This window comes from Balaenoptera borealis, assembly GCF_965194805.1.
Source record: "Balaenoptera borealis genome assembly, chromosome: 10".
Classification (NCBI taxonomy): domain Eukaryota; kingdom Metazoa; phylum Chordata; class Mammalia; order Artiodactyla; family Balaenopteridae; genus Balaenoptera; species Balaenoptera borealis.
Genome location: NC_138874.1, coordinates 107,631,777 through 107,650,572, shown reverse-complemented (window position 1 = coordinate 107,650,572; position 18,796 = coordinate 107,631,777). Strand labels below are relative to the sequence as shown.

The 18,796-nt window shown below is 36.9% G+C and overlaps 1 protein-coding gene across 5 annotated transcripts in view; it reads right to left on the bottom strand.

The window, feature by feature from the left end:
- The window catches only part of SEC23IP (SEC23 interacting protein), a 44,498-nt gene that overhangs the window by 10,008 nt on the left and 15,694 nt on the right, over window positions 1–18,796 (bottom strand). For 3 of the 5 annotated variants that reach the window (XM_082406947.1, XM_082406946.1, XM_082406948.1), the window contains exons 6-17: window positions 17,665–17,785; window positions 16,583–16,672; window positions 15,579–15,720; window positions 14,142–14,350; window positions 13,322–13,440; window positions 12,776–12,928; window positions 11,434–11,529; window positions 6,860–7,051; window positions 3,403–3,558; window positions 2,587–2,689; window positions 1,237–1,422; window positions 391–553 (exon numbers count right to left, since the gene is read on the bottom strand). In XM_082406947.1, coding sequence (XP_082263073.1) covers window positions 391–553; window positions 1,237–1,422; window positions 2,587–2,689; window positions 3,403–3,558; window positions 6,860–7,051; window positions 11,434–11,529; window positions 12,776–12,928; window positions 13,322–13,440; window positions 14,142–14,350; window positions 15,579–15,720; window positions 16,583–16,672; window positions 17,665–17,785 — 1,730 coding nt within the window. The other 2 variants (XM_082406949.1, XM_082406950.1) reach the window with 2 other exon arrangements.

Below are 18,796 nucleotides of genomic sequence, written 5' to 3'. Positions count from 1 at the left end.
CTCCCTAAGAAGGGCAAATGAAAATAAAGTAGTGTAATCTCAGAGCTGTCCTTAAAAACTGGATGAATACCAATCAGCTCCAAAATAGCTGTGCTGCAGTTCTCCTTGGTGACGGAGGATACACAAAAGGGTGGCTTTCAAAGTCCCTACCATTCCCATTCTGTGAAAGGCATCCCTGCAAAAACAGTGGGCAAGTACCAAAGGCCTTTGGTCAAAGGCAGATGACATGCTGCCATCTTGTGGATAACTAAACTAAAGGGGGAAAATACTGATTTTGAATATATGGGCATTCAAATTGCAAATGGTAAATCAGCAAGAACCTCACTAAAACTGCTGTATGTGCTGCAACGTAAAGGCCACATGAATGTTATCAAAGATGAAGATACTTACCAATAGCATAAGTGACTCTGAAGAGCGAAAAGATATTCATTAAAACTCTCTATTGGCTTTTCTTGAAGAACATAGTCAATTCGGCGGCCTCCGTTTAACATTCCAACCTTTCCTAAGTAGTCCTCATCCTTGGAAAAATCTGGACTTTCAACAGTCTTTTCTGCTAGAATTTAAACCATTTCAATATCAAAGTCAATCACTTAATCATTATCCTTTGACTTTAGCTGACCTTCTGGGCTCAAGAGAATATTGCTTGACACACGTAGCAACCTGGGGAACTACCAGGCTCACTTCCCATTCCTCCAAAGAGCCAGGGGAAGAGGGGCTGGTTCCCCAAGAGAGAGGAGAAAGAGCCAACGAGCCGACAGAAGTTTTGAAGAAAAGGGGTGAGAGAGCGTTGTAGAAAGAAAGGAAATAGAATTAGAATCTGAAAGAATCAAAAACATCACGGCACAATGACCTGACATTGCGTGTACAGTCTACAACGACACAGTACAGTCAGACACAGTACCAGGAGAACATTTCTCACAGGGGGTCATTCAGATGCCTGAATACTAACTTAGTTCTCAACTCTGACATTCCACTCTGGCCTTATCAATCTCAACAAAATTTTAAGCCTGCAGAGTAAAAAGTTCAGCAACTACGAGCCCAAAACCTAGTAAAAAAAAAAAAAAAGGATGACACGCATTTTGAAGTACAGTTTATCCTAACTGACTTTCCTTTATAGGAAGAGCCTCTACATTTCAACAAAAAAGACTACAATGGACAACCATCATCAAATAATTTATGTGTGCTATGTTCACAAATAATATTTGTACTGGAAAATGCCTCAAAAGTCAAATTTACCTTCAACTACTTGCTTTTCTTCTTCTTCTTTGATTTGATTGGCTACCTTCTCCAATTCTTCTTGCAGCTGAGTTGAAGAGGTATGAGCACGGGCAAACTCATTTAATGTCTGCCAAGCACTTTTCAGAGAGCTAATGAAACCCTGCTTCAAATCAGATCCCATACGAGAGAGACTTTCTTTCAACTCTAAAGAGATTAAGATGACATATCAAGTTATTAGTTACTGGGTTAAATTCTGCACCACAAAAATTAAAACAAAAGTTATACTATTCTCAGACAGGATAAGACCTCTTCCTCTTCTCTTAAATGTCAAATATATGGAGTTTCTCAGCCAAGAACTTCCAACGTGTTAAAATGTTTTGAGGAGTCTTATTCTGTTTTTTTTTTTAACAACTAAACTTGATCCAGCCTAAACCTATACATTTCCTCTCTCCAAAAAAAAAAGGAGTTCAAATACCATAAAAATGTAATAAGCACATTTATGTGCTTTTTTTTTTTTTTTTACTCTAAGTTAAAATATGGGCCCACAAGATTAAAAAGATGGTTGTTTTTCTAATACATATTGGTGAAATGGTTTTGAGAATTTGAGGTTCTGATATAACCACAATTTAAACTTCTAATTTAAAAATGAAGAAACTCCTGCCCCTTCACCTTTTCTGCTTTTGTCTAACAAAAAATATATGAATTCATAGTCTTAGAGTATCAAATTTCTCATCTAACTTCAAAAGAGTTAATTGTGTTTATAAAGCATGGTGCAACGTTAAAAAAAAAGAAAAATATTTTAAATAAGAGGGCATGATCACTGTTCCTTCTTTTAAACCTATGGATAAGAAGTACTATACACCATCAGTAGACATAAAAGAAACCTAAACCCTACCTGGAATTATTATCAATCCATTTTGTTTAATGAATTTTTTTAATAGGAAAAGTCTGTTTAGTTAGCAAGGAAAAAACAGCTCGCTTGACTTATCATCAAATTTTTATTTCTTGATGGTTTGGTCATTAGTTCAAAAGTTACTTTGCTTCCCAATTCCAAAAACTATAACCAAATTCTATCAAAATCATGCACCTCATCACTTTATTACCAACTTTCCCCATTCCTTATTATGTCAACAATTAGAATGTTATCAAGGAGAAATCATTAAGGAGAAGGAACTCATTCATAACTTTACAGCTCCTGCAAATAATTAGTAAACATGTTCTGAACAATGCAGGCATTTAAATAAATAAGAACTTAGTGTTAAAATTTTCATAACTCATTACAAATGACAGGAAGGACACAATTCATTACAAATGACAGATTACAAAATGACAGGAAGGAAACAAGTTTTTATAGTATTTGCTTTTTACCTAAATGAAGTCTTTTTCTGCCTTTGTGATGTGGAATGAGAACTGCTTTTAGGTCCAGATCTGGTACAATCATAGGTTCTAATCTATATGCCACTGGATCAAGCTATAAATAGAAGAATTAGAAATCTATGAAAAGCTGTTTTGAGTTATATATCTTAGTTGAGTGAGAAAACAGGTATCTGGCAAACCAGAGATTTTGATTTTCTTTTCACACCTTATTCAAATACTGGTAATTATAAGAAGACTTTCAAGTTTGTGGGTAAAATTACTTGGCAAGCAAAGCAAGAAAATTATTTCCTTGAACAAAGGCTTTTTGATAGAAAAGTTTATCGGAAAGTATCAGACTGTATTTTTTAGGTCAGAGAGCTGAGTTGTACAAAATCAAAATTAGTATTAATTCCTAAGAAATAAGAATCTGAGACTCTATTAGGATAAAGAGGACTGGTGCTTCATCTTCTTCAAAATAGAAGTAAATGGGGCTTCCCTGGTGGTGCAGTGGTTGAGAATCTGCCTGCCAATGCAGGGGACACGGGTTCGAGCCCTGGTCTGGGAAGATACCACATGCCACGGAGCAAATGGGCCCGTGAGCCACAACTACTGAGCCTGCGCGTCTGGAGCCTGTGCTCCGCAACAAGAGGCCGCGACAGTGAGAGGCCTGCGCACCGCGATTAAGAGTGGCCCCCACTTGCCGCAACTAGAGAAAGCCCTCGCGCAGAAACGAAGACCCAACACACCCAAAAAATAAATAAATAAATAAATAAATAAAGTTACATCTGTTTAAAAAAAAAAAAATAGAAGTAAATGCAGTTCACTCACTGGGTGATAAATATTGAAGAATCCTTTGCAGGTAGGAAGCCTGTAGTTCTCATCTATCCTGTCCACTCCTCGAATAGTGAGAAACATACCAATTGGAGATCCCAAGGCAAAGAAAATCTCTGGTTCAAAGTCTAAGGAGTTGTAAACAACAGAAACCTAGAAAGGATCAGAAAACAATGACAGATGGTCATTCCAATGTCATGTAATGCAAAATTCAAAAGTTCAAACTGGAAGTGCACTTAATTAAAAGCATCCCAATACAGATGACACCCCTCCAGGTGTGGCTTACAGTGCTGACAACCACTGCCACGGACGCTGCTGCTAGCTGAAAGGGACCAAAACATGTCCTTTTGAAATCTTTACATACTAATACATCCTGTGACTATACTTTTACTTACTGTATACAGAAGTAAGTAAGAAGTAAGTAAAAAGCATAAAATATATAGTGTACGGAAGTATTAGATTTATTTTAGTTATAAATGTGGTCAAAACTACAGACTCTAGAATCAAACTGCCTGGGTTTGAATCCTGACTCCACTCCTCACTGTGTGACTGACCTTGGGCAAGTTTCTTAACCTCTCTTGCCTCCACCTCAGTTTCCTCATCTATAAAATGGGGATCATAACAATGCCAAACTCATAATGTGGTTGAAAAATAAATAACCTAATCCACATAAAGTGCTTAGCATATTTTAAGCATCCAATGACCGTTACTTCCATTATAACTACCATCCTCATTCATTAGACATGTTTCTTTCCATCAGAAATGTAATTTATCCCAAAAGAGCTCTTGTTTGGGGGAAACCTCTCAGTTCACTGGGAACTGCCTAGAGTGAGAGAAGGCACCCACATTCGGACAGCACTCTATAATTTACAAAGCTCTTTTGTTTGTTGCTCAGTGACAGAATACGAGTCTTCATCATTTTAGTACCCTGAGAATGAAGAACAATGAATGGCATAATCCAAGTGCGTGACAGAGGTCCACTGAGAGCAAAGGGCATGGCAGGAACCCTCGTGCCCGCTTATCAGACGAAGACAGTGAAGCCCAAATAGGTGATGTCACTTACCTAGGAGCACACAGTGAGTGGCACAATGAGGATTTCTAACTCCAAAACCAATGCTCTTTCTACAACTAGGCTGCCCTTCTAACAAAGTCTAGACTTCACATCCCTTTGTTTGCCCTTATATTTGCAAATTCAATAGTTTCTGCTACTGATGAGGGCCACAAAATACTCTCAAGATTATGTATCTTTCCCCAGTTCCAGAAAAAAAAAAGAGAAGAAGAAAAAACAAAGTTAAAAAAAATTATAAACTGGAAAAAATATTTACATCAAGGGGCCAATATCCTTAATATATAAATTCTTAACTATCAGTAAGAGAAAAGCAACCCAATAGAAAAATAGGTAAACCAGCACCTCACACACACACACAAAAGCCTAAAAAATAAGTGATAAAACATCTAACCTCTCTAGTGCTCAAAGAAATAGAGTAAGATACAGTTGTCAAAGATATAAATGAAATACTAAAAAAAAAATTAAAATCTATTTTCATGTAAAAAATTATTTCTTTAGAAGAAGTTACACAAGTAAGAATACTACATATTTTTAAAGGAAAATGATAATATCAGTACTAGTGAGGGAGAGGAGAGACAGGCAGTCTTATAAACTGCCAGTCGGAGTACAAACTGGCACAACCTTTCCAGGGGCAAGTAGCAATAACTATTAACATTCTCATGTGCACGTCCTTTGGCCCAGCTATAAATACTTCCAGTTATTTAACTGAAAGAAAGAATAAAAAATGTACACAGAAAATTGGTTTAAAACTGTTTATCACTGGATTGCTTAAAAGAATGAAAAATTGCCTACATGTCCAACATTATGGGTTGAATGTGTTCCCTCCAAAAGAGAAATGTACCAGTACCTCAGACCTTACTTGGAAATAGGGTCTTTACAGCATTACAGTGGGCCCTAAATCCAATATGACTGGTGTTATTATAAAAAGGAGAAATTTGGACACAGAGACAGGCATGCACAGGAAAGATGATGTAAAGGCAAAGGGAGTCTGCCACGTGAAGACGGAGGATTGGAGTGATGCACACAGAAGCCAAAGGACGCTAACAACTGCCGTTAAACCAACAGAAGCTAGAAAGAGGCAAGGAAGGATGCCTCTATGGGTTTCAGAGGGAGAAGGCCCTGCTGACACCTCAGTCGTGGAACTGTGAGACAGTAAGTTTCTGGTGTTTAAGACCACCCAGTCTGTGATACTTTGTTATGGCAGCCTATTATAAAATAAGCTTTGTGTTAGATGATTTTGCCCAACTATAGACTAATGTTAAGTGTTCTGAGCACGTTTAAGGTAGGTGAGGTTAAGCTATGATGTTGGGTAGGTTAGGTATATTAAATGCATTTTTGACTTTGGATATTTTCAATTTACAATAGGTTTATCAGGACATAACCCCATCGTAAGTCAAGGAAGATATGTATAATGTTCTAGTATTTCCCATTTTTCTTAAAATATATATGTAAATATATGCTCAAATAAAAGTCTAGAAGGCCTTGTTCAAACTGCTGATGGTGATTAGTCAACTACTAATCACAGTAGTCACAGACAACTACTGAGTCTGTGCTCTAGGGCCCGTGTGCCACAACTACTGAAGCCCGTGTGCCTATAGCCCGTGCTCTGCAACAACAGAAGCCACCGCAATAAGCCTGCGCACTGCAACGAAGAGTAGCTCCCGCTCGCCACAACTAGAGAAAACCCAAGCGCAGCAACGAAGACCCAACGCAGCCTAAATTAAATAGATAGATAGATAAATAAATAAATAAATAAAATGCAAATTTTATGAATGAGTTAGGCTTAAAAGCTTGAACAGGCTATAGCAAACATCCAATAACATTTCCTGCCTTCTTTAAATCAGTCATGAACTCACTTAAGAGAATGGAACCATATAAACAACTATAAATATACTGAAAGTAATACTGTCTAAAAAGATTTTAATACTTTTAAGCCATTGAGAAACAATATATCATTAAATGCAGCATTATCAACTACTTGGTAGGTTTTTACAGGAATATTTCCCCCAGGGAAGAATTATGAGTAATAAAAAACATAAGTTGAGGGAATGTAGCAAGCACCTCTCACAGAAGTTTAAGTATATTCTGAAAATAATTTTCTAACTATCACCACTTCTGTTGCTAGTGGCTGAGACACTAATGCTATAAAATTATGAGGGGTGAAAAAAATTGAATAAGGACAATTTCAAACTGAGGGACATTCAGTCCCTCATTTCGAACATTATGAAAGAAGCATACAATTTTTATTAAGAGAAAATCAGTTTTCTCCCCCCGACCAAAAAAAACCTGTTGAATAAATATTTAAAGAATCTAAAGCTAACCCAAATAATACAGATATGTGATTCCAACATAAAATACATGGCCCAAGTCAATATGTTAACTTACCTGTCCAGTGCCAACTTCAAAAGACTCATAATCAACGTGCACAGAAGAAACGTAAACTCCGAGTGGGAGTTTCCTCTTGGACTCAGATTCTGAGGGAGAAGAAGCCATTTCTTTAGCTTTCTGAGCACTTTCCTCTTGTCCTTTTGTCGAAGCAGCCATCACTGCCTTCTTTTCTGATGCTTTTTTCTGTTCCTGTGAAATACCAAATTTTCGTAATAGAACTGAGGGAAAAAAAGTTATCAGCTATCCCTACGATATATCAATATTAAGGAATGATTAGTAATTTCTTAGGCATAATAATGGTACTGTGGTTATTAGGGAAATGTCTTTTTAGAGATACATACTAAATATTTAAGGAAAAAAATACCATGATGTCTATAATCTACTTTAAAATTCTTAAGAAAAAGAAAATTAAGAACAAAAGCAAAATGTGGCAAAACAGCTACAGCTAAATCTAAATATTAGCTATTAGTATACTCTTTGCTCTCCACTTTTCTATATAATTTTAAATTTTACTAAAATTTTTTAAAATGCCAACTTCTTCCTTTGTGATCTCAACTTTAGCCAGATAATTTAGAAGTACTTTATATAACTGTAAAATATATACTTCCTATAAAGACATGTAACTTAAGAGAAATTTATTCATTCAACATCTTTACACCATTATGTCTACACGGAGCCACTGACAAATTTTCCTCAAAAGCATTCTGGGAAGAACAGATAAACACATTGTGGTACATTCATACAATGGAATAACTATTTAGAAATAAAAAGGAGTAAACTGCAAATAAAACAACAATTATATGAATTTCAAGAACACTATTTTGAGTAAAAGAAGCTAGATACAGAAAAGTGTACAGTGTTGGTTCCATTTATATAAACTTCTAGAACAGGCAAAACTATCCTATAGTGATCAAATTCAGAATAGTAGTTGTATGGGAGGGGGAGTGGACCAGAAAGAAGCATGAGAGAACTATCTGAGTGACAGAAATGTTCTAGTTCTTGTTTTAGCTGGTGATTACACAGGCGCAATAATTGTCAAAACTTACTGTAGTGAATACTCACGATCTATGCATTTCATAAATAAGAAAATCTTTGGGAGCGTCTATAGAACAGGCGTACCTCTGTAGTAATGAGATAAAATCTGCTCGTGTGGGTTTGTGATCACACCCTGATACAGCAGCAACAACGTCAGGGGAATGTGAACAACCATCATGGTGGATTCACGGGTTTCACTGGCCCTCATTCCCCAAGCTGTGAATGACTGTGTTAAGTCTCTGTTTAAATAGCTATTGACAGGAAATTCCCTGGTGGTCCAGTGGTTAGGGCTTGGCGCTTTCACTGCTGTGGTCCTGGGTTCAATCCCTGGCTGGGGAACTAAGATCCCACAAGCCTTATGGCGCAGCCAAAAATTAAATAATTAATTTAAAAAAAAAAAACCCAGCTACTGACAGTGCCTAAACAAATCAGCTGGCCAAATTGGTCTTGTCTATCAATAAATTCCAAATACTAGGAAACCTGGAAACAAGTCCAATTGGTTAATTCAAAGGCAATACAGAATAAAGAAAACTCTCCACCAGCCAGCTGGGAACTGATTCCACCGTTAAAGTCTTGGAAGGCTTGGTTATCTCTGCCCTTCGGAGGCACCACAAGATTAAACCTAAAACCCAAAATGAAGAACATGTTCAAGGTTCTTCAGTTTAAATTTGCTTTCTCACTTGGAAGTACCTCCCATTATCCTCATAGAACTTAGCAATCTAAATTGCTAAGAGAGCTGTCTAAACAGATCCTAAACTGTCCTACTGCGAACTGCTGTTCTGTTTCCCCTCCTAGACACATGCAATAACTTTAAAACAAAATGAGCCAAAATACACATACTTGAGTATCAATATTCCCAGCACTAAAAATTATTCCTTTTCAAAGGAAAATGAATAAGATGGCTTACAAAGGGGAAAGAAAAGCTCAGGCCACAAATATTTGACCTCTTTATTAAAATAACAGGCTAACTAACTTTGGTTCCATTATTTCGGTTACACTAAATCAACAGGACGCACCATTTTATCTTATTATTGATCTGGCAGCACCTTGTTAACTAGGAATAACAGAGCAATCAATGGCAACACAGCTGAGAAAGTTTCATGGTTCATCCAGAGGTAATTACTTTTGAGTTTAAAAAATAAGATGACTTTATAGATTTTTTACTCCTTTCAAAACATTCTTATAATGCCATTACTTATATATCCAAGCTACTACAGGAGTCAAACCAGGCTCCTTCTAGAGATTTTTCAAGAACTATAGAATACTTTTCTACTTTTTTTCCTTTTATTTACAAAATAAAGTCAGGGACAGATGTAGGACCTGGAAACATAGCTTCTCATTTGTTCTTTTTGTATTTTTACAGGCCTGTGCTTCACTGACGTGCACATGGAGATGAACGTGCTCACATTGGAGAACACAGCCTGGCGGAAAGGAACAACACTAGCACGCTTCCTCCTGGTTTTGGTGTGACCGCTGTGCTCGCCAGAGATGTTGCCTCTCAACTCAATCTTCATTGTCGCCTTCAGTCAACCATCAAAAACACTATTCTGTGTCTAAAATGTGTTTTGAGTTGCACCTTTCTTTTCCATTTCCTATTACACCCCTATCATCTCTCAATGAGTCACTGCATAATTACAGTGACTATGCCTGGAGATTCCTAACAGCCTCGAGCTTCATCCCCTTCCAACTCCATCCCCGCACTGTAACCAAGTGAACTCCCTAAAACACCAGCCCAGTCATGGAACTGCCCTCACTGCTCCACTGACCTACAGCAGTGGTTCTCACACCGTGTCCCCTTAGAACTGAACCAGTGGTTTACACTGCTGCTACAAATGTGGCCCAGTTCACACACACACACAAAAAATTAACATAAAATTCAAGTTGATAATAGAATTGTCTCAACTTTAAGATCTGCTCCAATTGTTTTTTTCCTTTAGTACTCCGTATCAGCCAGTAGGCCCTAGCCAACTGCAAAAGACAGCAAATATTAATGGAAAAACCAGGAAAGAATCAATATGTCTAAAAACTCACTTATTATAAGCACATTTGCTCATGGTTGAAATTTTATAATATGGCTTACAGCACATAGCTTTAAATTTTAACATTTCTGAAGTAAAAATTAAACTTTAGACTAAACAGATGACTTGGTGCTAAATCATAATTTGTGATAAAAATTAATAAGTAAGTAAGCATTTCATGATGTTAGTTTAAAAGCACCATGACTTTCACAGCCATAAGAATGTGTTTGAGGACCACTCCCTCATAAATGAAATCTGCCACATCTGCCATTCCGGCCCTCGGGACCCTGTGCTCTACCTTATTCTCAGCTCGACTGCTGTTTCCGCTGCAGAAAAACACTTGCCCACTCCCGGAAGGCCATTTCCCCTGGCCTTACCCTTCCTTCAAGCTCAAGTACCAACACCTTGGAGAAGTCTTCTCTCACCAACCCCAGCCCCTTCTCTCCCGGGCAGGCCTCACCTGGCTCTGACAGAACAGGCAGCACTGATGCATCATCTGTGGTCAAATCTCTCCCCCTAACTAGATAGCACACCCTCAGTTCATCTCCAGATCCCAAGGACTCAGCACATGCCTGATCCAAAAGATATACTCATAAAATGCAGAACAACTCAATTGCTTAAGCTAATCATAACAAATCAGTCCTATGACTTTATAGTCATATTACATATAAAGAAGTGGCATATGTTAAGTTCCAAAGAAGTAACACAAATTAAAGAACCACAGAAGTTCAAAAGATGGAAGGATCAGCGAAGACCAAGTTAATACAATAAAAATAAAATAGCCACCCTAAGTGTTACCTAATTTTTCTAAGTATACAGAAAATCTCTGTAGAGTTAACTTAATGAAAATTAAATAAAACGAGTTATTCCCAATTGTTTTATTCCTTTGAAATGTTTTTTAGTTGCCGCTGGTATTGCTCTGATTTGGATTGTTGACAACTTTTGCTTTTTGGCTATTACTTAATGAAATGTATCTGTGTTCCTTCTTATCTCTTTAGATGGTGAGAAGGACTGGGAAGAGAGAAAATGAGCTAACATTTATTGGATGATACGCTACACATGCATTACTTCATCCTCACTGCAATCCTATAAGGAAGGCATTATCAATCCCGTTTTTTAAATGAAGGAAACCATGGACCAGAAAAGTTAAGCAAATTGCTCATGAATATGTAGTTAGTAAGTGGTTGAACTGGGAATCAGGGTGACCAAGTCATCTTTTTGTCCAGGACTTACCCAGTTGTTGCACTGGGAAATTTCCAAATACCAATTCTAAGGCTGAAAGTCCTTCATCCCGGAATTTGCTCAGCCCCAGGAAAACCAGGAATTGGCATTTAATTGGCATTTGAATCCAGTTCTGGCTGACTCCCAAGTCAGGCCTTCCATCAACTCCATTACTGTGCCCTTGGGCAGGGAGCACAGTAGCTGACCTAACCATGATGATATTAACAAAAACTTCCAAAATATAAACAAGCTAGTCACAGATGAGTTTTTTCTTTTAGGTGCAGAGATGAACCTTACCAGTTTGACTGCTTTATGTTTTACGAAGTTAGCTATCTTCTTCCTGGGTCCAAGGGGTATCCCCATTTCCTTCAGGTCATCCACTGTACACATAAGCTTTAAAAGAAAACAAACAAGTACATTAATTAGTCAATGTAATGATACATGAACTGAACTTAAAAAAAGGAAATTATGAAAAGAAACTGTATCATCTAAGGCAACTGAATATCCAATTTGTTTAAAGTTAACTTCTTTCTTGCCCTCACCCTCAGGTAATTTTTTAAAAATCATGAATTAATTTAGGTTGTAAAATTTTAGGCCTCCACATCTAAGTCATTCTTTTAATTTTTAACAGAAAATACATGCATGTTGTACAGAATTCTTTCCTCATACACAAGATAAACAATTTTAGACAAAAATGAATCAAACTATCATCAGTTCCTATTTCCCTTCATCCCGGCCACATAGTATATTAATATCAAACTCTTAATATTCTTGCCAAACTGATAGGTTAAAAAAACCTCACTGCACTTTCTTTCTTAATAAATTAATTTATTTAATTTATTTATTTTTGGCTGCGTTGTGTCTTCGTTGCTGCATGTGGGCTTTCTCTAGTTGTGGCGAGCAGGGGCTACTGTTCATTGCGGTGTGTGGGCTTCTCACTGCGGTGGCTCCTCTCGCTGCGGAGCACGGGCTCTAGGCCCGTGGGTCTCAGTAGCCGCGGCACATGGGTCCAGCAGTTGTGGCTTGCGGGCTCCAGAGCGCAGGCTCAGCAGTTGTGGCGCATGGGCCCAGCCGCTATGCGGCATACAGGATCCTCCCAGACCAGGGCTCGAACCCGTGTCCCCTGCATTGGCAGGCGGATTCTTAACCACTGCGCCACCAAGGAAGTCCCTCACTGCACTTTTAATTTATATTTCTCTTCAGAGTTTTCATATAAGAAGTCATTTGTTATTTTCTTTTCTGAATATCATCTGTTCATATTCTTTGCCTATTTTCCTATTGTGTTGATGGTCTTTGTGTAACTAACTTATAGAAACTTTGAATAAGAAAATAAACCCTTTGTTTATAATGTGTGTTGCAAACAGTCTTCTTAACCTATTGTTGGCCTTTAGATATTGTTTATGCCATCCCCTGCTATGCAATTTTTTTTCCTTTATGGCTTCTGGGTTTTATGTCACACTTAGAAAAGCGTTCCCAGATTATTAAAAAAAGTTCTCCTGTTTTTTTCAATTTTTTTAAAACATTTAAGTCTCTGCCTTATCTGAATGCACTGTGATGTAAAAGTGTTTAAATCTTATTCTCAATCTCATACACAGGAAAAACAATTTTAGACAAAAATGAATCAAACTATCATCAGTACCAGAGATTCCATATCAATCTTTTCCTTTTCAAAAGTGCTAACGTATTCAGAGAGGCTAAGTGCTTCCAGAGTTTCTTGCAAAGTCAGGACTTCTTCATTTTCAACATCAAGGTCACAAGACTCATCCAACATCAGCTTTGGCTCTTCAGGTATCTTTTAAAAAAAAAGTTGGGAGAACATTACAAAGTTCCCATAAAATATCTTCTGATCTATGGAAAAAATCTTAATTCTGTCCTATACACAAATCATAATTTTTGGTAGTTTGCTATCCAAAGTTTGAATATTCTGAAAAAGCATATAAATTTAGTAAATCACTCATGCTCCCATTTCCTACAATAATTTACTTCACATTTTTTAAAGAAACCATAAACTGTCGCTCACATTTAAATTTATAATCCATAAGGAAGATGAGTGAGAAACTCAAATAATGAGCTCTATGATTCCATTGCACTCCTAAAGCTCAGGGTATTTGTTACATAGAATCAGTTCAGATTTTGGAAAACTCTTCAGCTCCAACTCTGAATCTAGAGGTCAGTTGGACCATACCTGCTTTTCCTGAACATGTGGCTGCTTCACAACTCCATTAGCAACAGCTAAAGGCCCAGGAGACTTTGATAAATTCAAATCTTTTTGATTAGACAGGATGTCAAACAATATTAAAGAACCTTAAAAAAAAAAAAAAGCATTTTGCTTTATAATGTACTAGGTGCTTTTATAACACTAAATAAATTCTCCTCCTTTTTTTTGTTCAAAGTCCCAAGCAGAAGTCACATAAAGTTAGATTTTAATCAAGATCTGACAATCAATATTCTTGTTTTACCAAGTAGCAGAATAAATTAAAATATAAAGCATTCCTAGGTAACATGAAAGGCAAATAAGGCAGAATGTAAACTCAAAGCATTCATTTCTACCCTTTATAAAACTTAAAATCTATAATTCTAAATCTTGAACTAACAATGTCACCCACATTGAAAGCAGTAATGACTCAACAAAAATTGTATTTAAAATGTGGATATTTGGGGCTTCCCTGGTGGCGCAGTGGTTGAGAGTCTGCCTGCTAATGCAGGGGACATGGGTTTGGGCCCTGGTCTGGGAGGATCCCACATGCCGCGGAGCGGCTGGGCCCGTGAGCCACAACTACTGAGCCTGCGCGTCTGGAGCCTGTGCTCTGCAACAAGAGAGGCCGCGATAGTGAGAGGCCCACGCACCGCGATGAAGAGTGGCCCCCGCTTGCTGCAACTAGAGAAAGCCCTCGCACAGAAACGAAGACCCAACACAGCCAAAAATAAAAATAAATAAATAAATAAATAAAAAGAAACCAAGGTTTAAAAAGAAAAAAAAAAATGTGGATATTTGGAAGTTTTACCTAAACTGTGACCAGCAACAGAGACCCCTCCTTTGAAGTCTGGGTTCCGACTCATGAAGAGTGTATACAGACGGTTCATCTCCAACCCCACTTTCTCCACAATCCTCTGACAGTAGATGGGGCTATTGTAAAATAAAATGTCTAGCAAGGTTTCATTAGTAAAGTGACGAAACCGACCAATACTTGGTAAAGTGATTTTCTTAATATTCCTGTTTAGAAAGAAAAAGTATGTTTAGTCAGTAAGCACCTTAAATTTGTCGGTTTTTAAAAGTTTTAATTTTGAATCCTGAAAATACACTAAGTAAAAAAAGATCCCACCGACTAATTATGAGTTGATTTTATAGACAGTTACTGTAAACAAATAAAGATAAACCAAAGAAGTTGTCATTTGTGCCTATAACTGTACTATGAACGTGGGGATTCTCTGAAGTTATCATATAAAATAAGGCCAAAACGAAGATTTTTAATTCATTTTTAAAGAGGAAAGCCTACTCTTCCATTTTTCTTCCAGTTTACTGGAAATCAGGATACCTGACAAAAATTGTGGGTGGCCAGGACAATAGAGAATGTAGCAAGAAGTAAAAAAGGAGCTTAATGGAATGAAAATCTTTCCTGATTTGAGAATGGCCATACTTCAGGAATACCCACAGAGAAAGAAAGCATCCCCATAACAGGGCTTCACATGGAGAGAATAGAATGCTTGTAGGGTTAGTTTTATTAAAGCATGTGCCCTGAAACATCATGATGTTCACTAAAATCCAAGTATGTCATTAGCCCTGTGTCCCCAGCATAAATATTTTCTAAATCTGTGCTTCCCAACTGGGAGCATTCCAAACTGAGTGGAGAGCATTTTTAGTTGTCACAGTGCCTGGTAAGTGCTGCTGGCATTTAGACTAAGGATATTAAATGGCCTACAATACACACAACAGTCTTACATGACACAGAATTGTCCTGCCAGAAGAGTCTCCACTGAGAAACAATAATCTAAATCAGTGGTTCTCAACCAGGGGCGATTTTATCCCCAGGGGACATCTGGCAATGACTAGAGACATTTTTGGTTGTTAAATTAAGGGTAAGGTCGTGCTACTCTTATCTAGAGGGTAGAAGCCAAGGATGCTGCTAAACATCCTATAGGGTACAGGACAGCCCCATGTGTGAACCACTATAGATTAGTATTTTAAAACCAGCTTAAGTTTCTTAGATTCCCTTAAATATTTACAATAGGAATACACACATGCATATGTACATATATACATGCGTGTGCACACATACACAAAGTAGCACATAAACTTAACAGTGTTTAATCATATGTCAGAGCAAGTATATAAAGTTTTTAAGTGTATTTGTTGAAGTCATAATAAACTCCTTTATACTATAGTTTAAAATTTGAATCTAAGTTTGACTAATCTGAAAACCAAGCTATCAAAATCCACAAACCTGTCAACACCTGTGGCATCCCCACCCAAGGAACTATGCCAATGAACCGGAAGGAATTCCACTCTGCTTACTTTCCGATCATCTAAAGATTTCTTGAAATGTGTCTGCAGCAATTTGAGAGAAACCACCCTAAAATCATCCACTTAAAAAAAAAAATCAGGGAAGACAAATTAACTTGATTAAATTTTCCTAGCTTGATTAAGTAGTTAGCAATTACCTCAATTATGCCAGTATTTTTTATACACAAACTTTTCAAGAAAAGAAAAAAAAGATGACAAAATTAGTCCAAAAAAGAAAAAAAACCAACCTTTAGGAAGTTCTTGTTAATGTTTCATTATTTTACAGGAATATATAAATGACTGAAAAACATTAGCTCAACTACCACTACTGGGAGGCAGAAATGCACTGTGGGTAGACTCTGGAATCAAATTACCTGCTCCAGAACCTACAGACCGTGACACGGGAGAGGTTAACTCATCCTCTGGGCCTCAGTTCCTCACCTAATAGTAAAGATAACAGTAACAGCACCTATACCCCAAAGGGTTATTGTGAGGGTTAAATGATACAACTCATGCAAGATACTTGGTACATACCAAGTATTCAATAAACATGAACTATTACTACAAACATAAAAATAAAACTTCCAAAATTTAAGTAAACCAGGCAGATTCACAGTTCCTTTAAACAACTTCTCACAACTAATTCACCATAAATCAGTTCAACGCACAGGTGTTCCTAGTGGCTGGAAGTGCTCAGGCAGAGGCTGTCAAAAAGGCTAAATTATTTCCAAGATCCCTTCTAATTCTTCACAATCTAGGATTTTATGAGTTATAAATGTCATAAGAGCAAATCAAGTACAAAGTAGTATTGCCCAGTGATCATTTAAATCTCCTCTTACAGTCCCTCAGCCAACAGTATACAGCTGGAAACCATCTTAAAAATGAAGGTTTAAAAGTTCTAGTAGTTCTCCAATCATTTCAGGAAATAAAGTGACTAACGCTTACCACATTCAATAATGCTTCTAAAGCGCAAGTCACACACAGGTCCAATGCCATGCACTATGAACACCAAATGGTCAACCTGAGGCATTTCCCCTGCAAAAGAAAGAAAGACATACATTCATCCATGCATATATACATACATACATACATACATATACACACACAAGCTGGGGACTGTTTAGGTTTTCTTAATTGAATAGCAATATTCAATACCCCTTTTGTCATCATAAACTTGCCAAAATCAGACGAACGCAGCTCAAAGTCCACCTTGGCAAATAACAGTGAACTAGACCAAGGAGTGGAGGAAGCAGGCCACTTCTCATTCCAGAAGCTATAAGCCAATGACGATCATCAGTTTTGTACCTATAGAGGCTCCATAACCTTGTAATTTCTTCAGAACTCCCCAGGGCACTAAGCCCCACATGGAGATTCAATTTGCCAATATAAAACTTCAAAATCTTTTCCCAAAATCCTTCTCTTTGTTAGATTCATACATACTATACATGAACATTTCCAAGTTAAATCTACTATTTTACTCTGGTTATTTCATACAGATTCATAATATGAGTACATTTATTTCCAAATCCTGCTCACTGCCTGTTTTTATAAATAAAGTTTTATTGCAACACAGCTAGGCCCATTTGTTTGCATACAAATGCTTTCACACTACAATGGCAGAGTTGAGCAGAGATACAGCAGAGTCTGCGTGGCTTGCAAAGCCTAAAATATTTACCACTTGGCCCTTTGCAGAAAAAATTCACCACTCCTGCACTAAAGTAATACAAACTAGTTGAGGCATGACAAAACAAGCCCAAAAATATTGCCAAAAGCCTAGTTTCAACAAGCAAAGTGCTTCTTCACAACAATATATATTTTAGAATCTATATTACATGGTTTGTGCACCTTCAACAGAACTCTAAATTAAAGAACAAACAGATATAAAAGTAATAAAAAGGAAAGATCTGTGCCAGCCTGGCTGATTTCTGCATATTATGGCAGGTAATCCTAATAACTGTTTCCTTTTTTCATCATTCTAAAATAGAGAAGTCTAAAAATGACCTTAGTCCTAAACAAACTGTACGAACCATCAGGAATTTCATCAAGGTTATCATCAACTCCACGCTTTACAACCCTGGGCCTTGTCTGTCCATCTTGTGTGGTCCCCCATTCATCTGGCACTGATGAGGGCTGGAACTGAACAATAACCTTCAAGATACAAGAGAAGGATTATGACAGAGCTCACTACCAAATTCATTCCCACTATAAGCTAAATAATTTATCTCAATACATAATAAACTACTTCATAGTATAGTTTATAAATCAGATACTTGTACTGTTCCTCCAAAATCAATTTTGTAACAGTCCTGCTAGTGTTCAGTAACCATTAAAACTAACTAAATCAATACCATTATTTCCAATGCTTATGTTGGAAAATAATACAACCAAATCAGAGGTAGTATGCCTTGATTTAAAAATATAACAAACATCCAGGTTTACAAATAAGAAATAAAAGAAATAGAGGAATCCTTGTTTTATAAATACATATAAGGCAAAATCCTCTAAATAACAATGTGTAAATTCAATTTCAATGTCCAAAACAGATTTACCTACCACTTTTCAGGAAGACATATACTATTCTGTTAAATCAATTGTATTAAATTTAGTCCAGTGTCATATGGAAAAATCTCAAATAAACAACCTAACCTACCATCTAAAGGAATCAGAAAAAGAAGAGCAAACAAAGCCCAAAGTCAGCACAAGGGAGGAACTAATAAAGATGAGAGAGCAAATAAATAAAATTAAGACCAAAAAAAAAAAAAAGGAAAGATCAATGAAACCAAGAGCTGTTTTTTTTTTAAAAAATTAACAATATTGATAAACCTTTAGCCAGGCTTACCAAGGAGAAAAGAGAGAGGACCCAAATAAACAAAATAAGAAATGAAAGAGGAGAAATAGCAACCGATACCACAGAGACACAAAAAAAATCATAAGAGAATACTATGAACAGTTATATGCCAACAAATTGGACATGTTAGAAGAAACAAACTTCTAGAACCATACAACCTGCCAAGACTGAATCAAGAAGAAACAGACAATTTGAACAGACCAATCACTAGTAGTGAAATTGAATTTCTAATAAAAAGAACTCCCAGCAAACAAAAGTCCAGGACCAGACAGCTTCACACAGGAATTCTATCAAACATATAAAGAAGAGCT